This window comes from Sinocyclocheilus grahami, unplaced genomic scaffold (assembly GCF_001515645.1).
Source record: "Sinocyclocheilus grahami isolate Dianchi unplaced genomic scaffold, SAMN03320097.WGS_v1.1 scaffold4022.1, whole genome shotgun sequence".
In the NCBI taxonomy this organism is placed as follows: domain Eukaryota; kingdom Metazoa; phylum Chordata; class Actinopteri; order Cypriniformes; family Cyprinidae; genus Sinocyclocheilus; species Sinocyclocheilus grahami.
Window position 1 is genome coordinate 6,677 of NW_015509039.1, and position 10,511 is coordinate 17,187.

At 37.3% G+C, this 10,511-nt stretch overlaps 1 protein-coding gene across 1 annotated transcript; it reads right to left on the bottom strand.

Moving 5' to 3' along the window:
- Nucleotides 1–806: 806 nt before the first annotated feature.
- LOC107576611 (interferon-induced very large GTPase 1-like) lies at nucleotides 807–7,019 on the bottom strand. The gene is made up of 5 exons (XM_016262758.1): nucleotides 7,016–7,019; nucleotides 6,295–6,906; nucleotides 5,850–5,917; nucleotides 4,011–5,546; nucleotides 807–3,956 (listed from the first exon to the last, which is right to left on the bottom strand). Exons 1-5 carry the CDS (start codon nucleotides 7,017–7,019, stop codon nucleotides 807–809), a joined length of 5,370 nt encoding a protein of 1,789 aa, XP_016118244.1.
- Between the last annotated feature and the right edge of the window lie 3,492 nt (nucleotides 7,020–10,511).

The window sequence follows — 10,511 nt, forward strand, 5'->3', positions numbered from 1 at the left end:
AGCAGCGGTCACAGTGATGATGAGGCGAGCACCAGTGAAGTGATCGCGGCCCCGCCTCTCGTTTCTCATGCCCGCTCCGTGTGTCTGCTGGGCGGTGATCAAACGGACAGGGCAGCGCATTTCACGAGCGGAGATCGCTACTAGACGAATCATGTAATTTGTTATTTTTTTTAAATTTTTATCTCTGTTCTTTTGGCGTAAGTTATACTATTACTCCAATAATTTATACTAGCCTATCCAGCGCTCCCTGAACGCAGTCTCTGGCTTATTGCCAGTCAAGCGCAAGCACGCTGCAGGAACGCGTCTATAACGACTTTGATCTGATCATAAAGTCTTTCCGAGTACAGGGCTCAAGTCCAAGTCAAGTCTTGAGTCATTGCTGTCAAAGTCTAAGTCGAGTCTCAAGTCTTCTTTAATTATGTCGAGTCATCAAATTTGGGACTGGAGTCCGAGTCAAGTCTCGAGTCAAGTGACTCGAGTCCACACCCCTGGTCATTAGTAGCTAACAGAACTGCAGATTAATGATTAGTCTTAAAGTGTCATGAAAGAGTTTCAGCACACATCACATCGGTTTTCACACAGTTTTGAAGAACGATAATAAATTAGGTTTGGAAAACTTTGAAGTAATGGGGTAGAGAGCAAACATTTCAATATACGTAACTTACATATAACATTCATATATGTAATTTATAGATAGAAAAAGAATCCTGAAGATTCACAACTCAAAAAACCCTCAACTTCACAAACTCGTTTCAAAGTTTGGTCTATGAATCAAAGACCTACACGTGAGTCATTTTAATTTGTCATTAGATGTATTCATCCAAACTCTCAATAGCTTGCTCTTTTGAGTATTGGCTCCATTCATATGAAATCTCATCCCACATGTGGAATTTTTTCTCAAAGTGTTTTTCCAGATCTTCCTGAAATCTGTACACAAACCACTTCCAGTACGGCAGCTCTGAGAAGTCGGGAGTGATGTTCCACTCTGCATAAACATTTCCTGCATTTCTGTACTTTCTGCACAGAAACCACTGGCCTGTATAGAACATTTGACTAGTTCTCACTAAAGTTGTGCAAAAATCTGCACTGAGACACTCTGTTTCATCATAACAGCTTCCAGTGAGTCCATCCACTCGATGGAAAGGAACACTGTGATCACCAGTATGGTTTTCTACAGTGTTGGTGCAGGTGGCTGCACAGAACGGACACTGAACCCAGCAGCACTGACAGAGATGATCAATCAGAATCTCATCTGGTCTGTCCTTCTCTTCCAGATTGACTGGAAATGTCTCTGTGCTGAATTTATGTTGTATTTCAGATGATACTAAACCAAGTAATTTGCTTATCACATCTTCTAGGAGGTTGAAATCATCCACACCTTCATGACTCACTCCACTGAGGTCCTTTACAGAGAATATCAGCACATCTGAGAGCTGCAGTGTGAAATTATCCAACCACTTCTGAACATCTCCACTGGTCGTGTTGACGAGTGTAGTCGCTCTTTGAGCTGCTTCCATGATCTTCTGTTGCAGGAGTTCAATGTTCTCCTTCATCTTGGGGCGAACACTCACTTCAAACTTATCAGTGATGAACTGACTGACTTCATCTCTGACAAAACTCTTTAAGTGGTCTCTGGGATAATTAAAGTATGTAATGTACTTTTCAAATTCCTCCTGTTCTGCCAACCTCTTGAGAATGTGCTTCTCTAGTTTAGATCTGTTTCCATTTAGTGATTCACAGTTTATTTGAATTTCATTAGTCATATCTCTGGCAGTATCTTTGTAGACACTCTTTTGAATGGGCTCTTTCAGTTTCTGACAGATGATCTCACCAAAAATGGCAGCTGATGTTGCACCTTGACAGTATTTCTGAAAAATACTATAGTACTCTTCGCTCTTCTGTTCAAAATAGAAAACAGGATCATTGGCTTCCCTGAATCTTCTGTGTTGGTCAGTAATTACCTTGTTTTCTCTCTTACAGATAGAAATGACCAAATCCATGTAAAATTGCTTCTTAAACACATAGTTCCTCAAACCTTGCTCATAATTTACTACTCTGTCTTTGATATAATCTGCGAGTTCCTGAATGTAGGTTTTGTTGTAGCCCATCTTTGCAATGTTATACGACATGATCGTTTTGTCTGCATGTTGAGCAATGTCATTGACTAAGGCTTTAATTTGGGTTTCAGCCTCAATGTAACTAAATGTCTGTTTAGCTGATCTGAAGGCATTTTTAGCATGTTCTGAAATTCCTTTGGGTTTCTTTATCTGTACATAATCTGAATACCGTGGCAAAGAAAAAATATCCTTGCTCTTTTTCAAGTCATTTAGACTGACACTTTCATAATGACAAAGAAGTTGTTTCATGTCATTTAATACATCAATGTTTTTGATTGGAGGAGTTTCTGCAGTAATCTTATTAACACACTCTTTCCAAAAGGAATCAAACTCTTTTTTCAGGATTGCTTCATCATTTGCTTTGTCTTTGAGTTTTACTGCAAGTTCTTTGCTCTTTTCCAAGAGAGTATTTTCATAACGTGTCTTCTGAGCATCAATCCTTTTCTTCATATCTCGCTGCTGTAAAATCTCATTTAATTTCCTAGTTGTTTCTCTCACAATGTTTTCCTGAAGACCACTGATTTTTATACAAAATGATGCTTTCCACTGTATAAGTATACCTTTATCTTTGTCTTTCTCAAAAAATTCTGACATTGATTCTTCTACTTCTTCACTTTTCACTCCTAGTTTTTCTTGAAGATCACTTTCTGAAACCTCATGAATTCTTTCATTTTCTATGCTGATGTAGAGTTTGTTCTCTATATCCAGCATGGTTCTGCGGAGACTCCAGGACCACTTGCTGTATTCTGTCTCCAATTTTCGATATGTCGCAATTTCCAGAGAATTTCTGAAGCTGAACACAAATCGTTCATTCAGTAAAGCCTCCCAGAGATCATTAATACGGCCTTTTAGGTGTGTCAGCTCTAAGCCATCTGAATTTGAGGCATGGCTAAAAAAAGTTGTCTTTAGCTCTTGGATGTTTTCACAGTATGATGGGTTTGGTGGTGCCATTGGTGGACTTCCCTCCCACAGCTGTGCAAAATATTTCACATCTTTCCGAACATCAAAAGTAATGATGTCATTGAAACATTCTGCATCAAAAACTTCATCTTTAGCAGCAAGTTTTGTCATTTCATCCAGTGTCTCCTGCAGTCGTCTCCTTCCCTCCATGTTTTTCTCTCCAGCTGTGACTTCTGAAACATTCTGATGAACAAACATGCAGCTGGGATTCAGTCTGACCTTCTTCATCCTCATGAAGGCCTGAACAACTATCTGAAGAATTTCCTGCAGCTCTGATGGGCTTTCTCCAAGAATGTTGATTAATGTTAAATTACCAAGACCAACAACAAATGTGGCCATTTCATTGTCCTGATGTCTTGTTAACCTTCCAGACAGTTCTAGAGCACGAAGCCCCTCAGTATCAACAACCAGAATGAAGTCAAACTTTAGCTGTTCTTTTATCTTCATCTCCTCTGAGACTCTGACCAGCTGCATGAAAGCTCCTCTGGTGCATCTGCCAGCACTGACAGCAAACTGGAGTCCAAACATGGCGTTCAGCATAGTGGATTTCCCAGAGCTCTGGATCCCTAAAACTGACAACACAAAGACTCTCTTGTCTCCCAGTTTCTTGATGAGTTCATGTAGAACAGCAGTAACCCAGACCACAGGAACATGAGCAGCATCTCCATCCATCAGCTCCAGTGGAAATCCAGAGATCATCATCTCTGCTGCAAGACTCGGGAGAGAAGAAAAATTACATGGCAGACCTTCTTTGTTCTTATTCACTGATTTACACGATTCATAGATCTGACCGATCTCCCTCAGGATGTGCTCCAAGCCAAAGGTTGCTGCTTGAAGTTTTCTTGATATCCTTTCAAGTTCTGCATGTTCATTGGTCGTCTGTTGCACAGCTCTGACTTTTGACCATTTTTCATTGTACTTGTAATGTAGAGCAGAAAGGTCAGCTGAGGTGTATTCATCCAGGAGGATTGCGAGCCATTTAAGAAAAAATATCTTCTCATTTGGAGATTGTGAATCCATTTCTGTAATAAACAACTTCATGAAGTCACCAATGTCCAACACATGCTGCTCTTCACGGATTTTCTTCATGTTTTGTTTCTGTTTTTCCATGTCTGTTTCATTTCCTTGAGATCTATGTAATTCTTTGTTCTTTTCACACCACTGATGCCACAGTTTCCCCTGACAGGGCAGAAATGATTCTTTGATTTCTGTCAGATCTTTATCTTTTGCTAAACTCATTATCTTCTGGGCTGATTCTTTTCCTCTTCTGCAGTCATGATCATGTTTCTCATCTACTCTGATACCTGTGTGTTTGGACACATCTTCTAGACTGAAAACAGAAGTTGATTCTGGCGATGAGAACAAGAGACATCCATTTATAACCTGTTCGAGTTCTTCAGATACATCTGACTGATTTCTCTCTTTTAATCCAATTTTGTATTTTCCTTTTCTTATTTCAGTTACTATAGATTCATCCTCAGTAAGAAGACATATAAGTGGCTTTCTGCCCTTGTACAGGTTTTGAATTTTCTTTGCGTTCTTGTCATTCTGATCAAGTTGTGGTAGAACAACAACATTGACTGAGGCCATTTCAGTGAGGATCTGCAGCTGTTTCGCACTGTTTTCTGCATCACCATGAAGGTTACAGAAAGCAATACACTGAGTAAATTTATCTCTGTCTTTCCTAGAGGGGCAATACCAGGCGATCTCCACCACTCCATCCACTAGTAGTCTGGTTTTGCTGCTGCCTGGGCAATGCCTGTGGAAGAACGTGTTGTGTTTGTCGTTTATTAGATTGTTCATCAGCTGAGATTTGGATGAGGACACCGAGCCAAACCTAAAGAAAAACACCATAGGTGTTTCTGCCTTCCAGACAGGCTGGATTATACTGATGATTTCATTGTTGGGCTCTTTCATCTTCCAGCTCTTGTTGATTTGTCTGAATGTCCAGAGAGGAAACTCAATCTCTTGTGTGAATGGATCAGGAACAAGCAGAGGCAGAGCGTACTGACACTGAGACAGTTTAGTCACCATCAGCTGTTTTAGGAAACTATCAGCACAATGAAACACAGCCATCTGAACATCCATCGGGTGAATAGCATCTCTCCTTTTTGCTTCTTCAGGAATTGAAGATGCATCTTGGAAAATATCACCATCACTCTCATATTCTAAAAAGTCATTGTTTCTTTGATGTCTGTCATGCTGCGCATGTATTGTTTTAATGTACCTTGCTCTGTAGTTCATCATCAGTATTTTTTGTAGGAAAGTCTGTATGAGGTTCTCATCAGCACAAGACTCATGGGACTGTAATGAATGTGTTGTTAGTTGAAGAACATCTGCAGCTCTTAGTTTAGAGGGGTGTATGTTATCAAGATGAAGTCTGTGAAATAGATGCTCTACTTCTTTCCTCCTTCCGTTTCTGTTATGATCTAATCGTGACCCATCGAATGAACACTTCTCTAAGTTTCTCTGTGAAATATCCAACATAATTAAAAGCAGTTAGCTTAAAACATAATTTGCAAAAGATATTTGCTTTTTTTTTTTTTACAAAGACATAATTTACAAAAGAGCCCTTTAAAAGGGTGGTTGAGCTAATGTGACAAAAATAACCAAGAAGACTCTCTGAAGAACATTTACCAGTGACTAAATAAAAATGTCAAGTGAAACTATATGATAAGGAAAAAATATTTTTATAAGCTGAAAGTCTACATTCATGGAATTCTTTCTAACTTACTTTTTATGTTCTATTTTTACTCTACACTCATCACTTACCCTATGTGTCTGCCATGTCTCTGTCATCAAGGTACAGTCCATAGTCTTTCCAATAATTGTGGGTTGGTCTTGTGACAGAACAGAAAAGGAGAGAGAAATATTATTAAATATTATATTTCAAAAAATAAAAATTAAACCGACAGAAACAAACAATAACATAAAATCCCTTTTTTGTTGAAGACGGGTATAATCTAACCAATTATTAGCCAATGGCTAATGATATACATTATTTAGTTGCCTAGCATGAAAACTTAGTCGCATATGCAAGTGATTTACTTGCATTGTAGAGGGTTTTCTCATTAAAAGCTGAATTTGGATTCTGAATTTTGGCTTAACTTAATATCTGTTACAAATACAATTGGTGGAAGTGTTAGGGTCAGGGCAAATAAACATGTCAGAGAACCAACATAACATCAATTAAACCAAATACTGTATGTGTTCTTACCACTTTTAAATGTCCTGTTTTGCACATCTTCTCTCTGTCTCAACGCTGTGTTGTACATCTCACTATTGTAGCACTGCTGTTTATTATCAGTAAACAGATGCTCAATCCTGTTCACCAGGTCTGTCATCTCTGACTGGTTGCTCATGCTCTTGCTGCAGGTATGATATCTTCCACCACATTTCTCAATCAGCCGCTCTAGAGCAGAGTTTTTCTTCAGATCATCTATTATAGAGTCAGACTCTTCCTGGCTCTCATAGGTGAAGAGAATCATCACAAACTGAAGAACTCTGTCACCAAATACACTCTGAAGCCACTCAATACCCATCTTATCAGCATCTGTTAACTGGCCCAGTCGCACAACAAAGATGAAGGCAATTATGTCATTTTCATTCACTAGTTTATCAGTGAGAGCATCCAGATCAAGTGCAGTTTCATGTAAGCCAATCAGGTTGATCACTGAGACGCGATATCCTGATTTCTTAATCTGCAAAAGAACAGTCCTGGATATTGCAACATTTTCAATATTTGGTTGTATTTCTCCAAGAAGAAAATTGTCATGTTGAAACTGGACTGCAGCAGAGTTTCCAAAAAACACAATGGTCAGACTGTGATCTAGAATAAATACAGAAGAACCGTTCTCAGATTAATCAATCCACTGCAACATAAGAACAAGACTCATTAAGCGATGTGAAAAATCAGATATTTTTCTTTGTTTTCTTACCCATAGTTCTGAGCACCAGACAGCTCAGGTGACTCACTCATCAGGTTTGGAGACACTCTTTTATTCTAGAAGCTGTTCATTATTCTGAAAAAAATATTAATTTAGATTTTTTAAAAGTGTGCAAGAACATGTACATAACATAAAGTCTAGTTTTCTAGACAACTCACTGTATATTTAGCTTGTTTTCACCATCTTAGTGATGTATGAGTATCAAGTCATAACTCCAGAGACTTGAACTCTTCCTGCTTATAAAGGTGTACATCCAGTCTAACAGGATTTACAGTTTACATAAACATATTCTCTTTAAGAACACCTGACCAACTACAAGAAAACCTGACCAACCATGTTAAATTCCTGTTTGTTAAAACAAACAATTAATTATATTGGGTTGATATTTATTTAATCAGTATAATGTGCTATAAAACCTAAATCTAAATCAACTTTCAGAGCTTTAAAAATTAGAAAATTACTACATTACTGTGCACAGTGACAGTGTGACAATGACAGCTTCTTTACTGAGACCATCCATCTCTTTAGTGGATATAGTAATTACCTATTAATTTACTTTTGACTAACTCATTATTTCTAGGGGTGCACTGATCCAATATTCAGTATAGGTTCTGATACTGCCATTTTTGCTGGACTGGGTATCAGTAAGACAGGACCAATCCAAATTCAATACTGCGCATACTCACAGTTGTTACTGTTATAAAGGGCCTATTCTACAGTGATAAAAAAACAACAACAAAAAACGCACTGGGATCAGAACATTATCAGCATCGGCTGATACTCAGGATTTTGAAAAAAATGGTATAGGTGCATAGTTATTTCCACAGCCTAAAGACACATAGACCCAAAGGGACTTTTGGTATTGCTTTTGACATTAATACCAAGTGTGTCATGTAATACTCTGTTAGAACCCCATTATTGTGTGCTTAACCAGGTGTGCATCGTAAAATGTTGTTCAACTGTATCTTTACAGTAATATTCTTGTAATATTAAAATTCTACTTCTTTGTTGTGGCAAATAAAATGCTTGTCATTCTGACTTACATTTGAAAAAAATATTTAGGACACTAAAGTTAAGGGATAATGGGCAACCAGCTGGTTATCACAAAATAAACCTTGACAGGATGATCAGGTTTTTTTTTTGTGATAACAACTGTTTGGGTGATCATTATACTGCTTGTTACATGGCTACTTGCCACATAAGTTTGCACACAAAATATTACTTGTTTAATATTTTATTAGCTCAGCAAACACAAAGATTCCACAAAGAAAAAAGTTCCTAGCAAGCATATAGCGCCGACTTACCTGGATAAGCATTTGTTATCAGTTTTTATCAGTTGTTATCAGGGGATAACAAACCACTGGATGGCGATTAAAAAAATCAGGTATTCCAGATTCCAGCAATATGTAATAAAAACTAATAAAGTGAGTTATAAAGCAATTAAGAACCTGATACCTCTGTCCTGAATTCCATGCATATTCTCGGCCAGTTCTTATTTCCTTATTGTGTGTCTTGACATAACAGAAAGTGAAAATGTTTTTTTTTTCTTCAATCACTGAATACCTGAAAGACTTTTTAAACAAATCACTAACTTTTCTGAGATATATTTTTAATACTTAACTATAACAGACATGATGATGAGCAACACATTACCTATGCGTTCAAGTCTTAATTGTGGAGATTTGACAGTAAATTTCAACATTAACTTTCCTCAAACAATAAAGTTCACCAAATGTTGTAACTTTATTAACTGAGGAAAGTTGAACTTGGTGACAACTGGTAATTGTGAGTGATGTAAATTTACCTCAGTTAAGGCGACCTCACTTAAAACTGTCATTGCAGTAATTCACCTGACAGGAAATTTACTTCTTTTAACAGCGGTTAAATAACTTAAAAGTACAGTTCTAAAGTATCATTTAATGTTTTAAGTATTATGTCAAAAAACACTAAGAGATATAATTTATTTTTACCGTGTCCTTCTTGTTGAAAGTGCCTCACGCTGTGGTTTCTGAACGTAAATGAATCAACAGCTGTTTCTCGATTTTTGTTCCGCCTCTTTTTCGAGGATGCGCCAGAAGGGAGACAGGAAAGCTGCACGTCAGAGAAATGGGCCTGTCTGTTCTACATACAAGTTTAAACACTATTGGCTTACAGATTAACAGGACGACGTGCATAAGGACAACGTAAACAAGAGGTTTTACCTTGCAGTTATCCCCCTAACCCGAAATTCCTTTTTTTTGTTGTAAAAATGGTGATAGTAAGGTGGACAAGAAGTGCAAAGCAGATCACAATTCTGAAAACAAAATAACAAATTACAAACGCAAATGCAAGTCTAAAAAACAAAATAACAATTCAGAAAGCACAACAACAATTCAGAAAACATTATAACAAGTCAGAAAACACAACGACAAATTCGAAAACAAAATAACAAGTCAGAAAACACAACGAGAAATCACACAAACTGGAAGAGGTAGGTATAGTTTGAGACAGCGCCATTGGTTTGGGATTACTCACTGCTGACTGGACGAGACATCTGTCAATCAACGTATACAGGGAAGAACCAGCCGAAGAACAGCAGAGTCGTGGTAGAAAGTTCGGAGATGGTATTAAAGTAGCTCAGTTTAAATGTATTGTATGAATTGCCCTTACTCTGGAATAAAATAATCGGGCTCGATCTCGCCTTTTGCCGAACTTTTTTTTTCTCCCTTTTCAAATCTCGTATCACATTGTAAAGGCATTTATTTTCAATAAAAATTAAGGAAATAATCAAAAAGTTGAAAATAAAGTATCGGGTAGGGTTAGGGTAGGTGTAGGGAGGGCTTTATTGTACCAATAAGTTGGCATCCATTTAATAATTAAAATTAAAATTATAATTTACACTCAATAGGCCTACGTTATTATTGCATACTGTTTTATAATGTAGCCTACTACAATACTGAAGTGCAGATAATTGCCACTATTTGCAACAAGTAGTATACTTGCACTTAGTGTAAATAGCATATTGCTAAAAATACTGCTATTTTCACTTAGTGTAAATAGAATCCATTGCTAATACGAGATTTGAAAAGGGAGGAAAAAAAAGTTCGGCAAAAGGTATACTTGCACTTAGTGTAAATAGCATATTGCTAAAAATACTGCTATTTTCACTTAGTGTAAATAGAATCCATTGCTAATACGAGATTTGAAAAGGGAGGGAAAAAAAGTTCGGCAAAAGGCAGGAACGAACCCGGGTCGATCGCGTCAAAAAGCCAAGGGCTATGGCAAGCCCTTTTGACTTTTATTCATTCTCAGGATATGAGTTCTTGATATCAACAATTACATTTTCACTAGTTAAATGTCACCATAGGCTGCCATTCAAAATCAATTGTTGATATCAGAAATACATTTTCAGATATCAGAAAAGAACATTGTCACTAGTGACAATTAAATTGTTGATATCAAGAATTGTATTTCTACTAGTAAGAAATACAAAGCTGATATGTGCGTT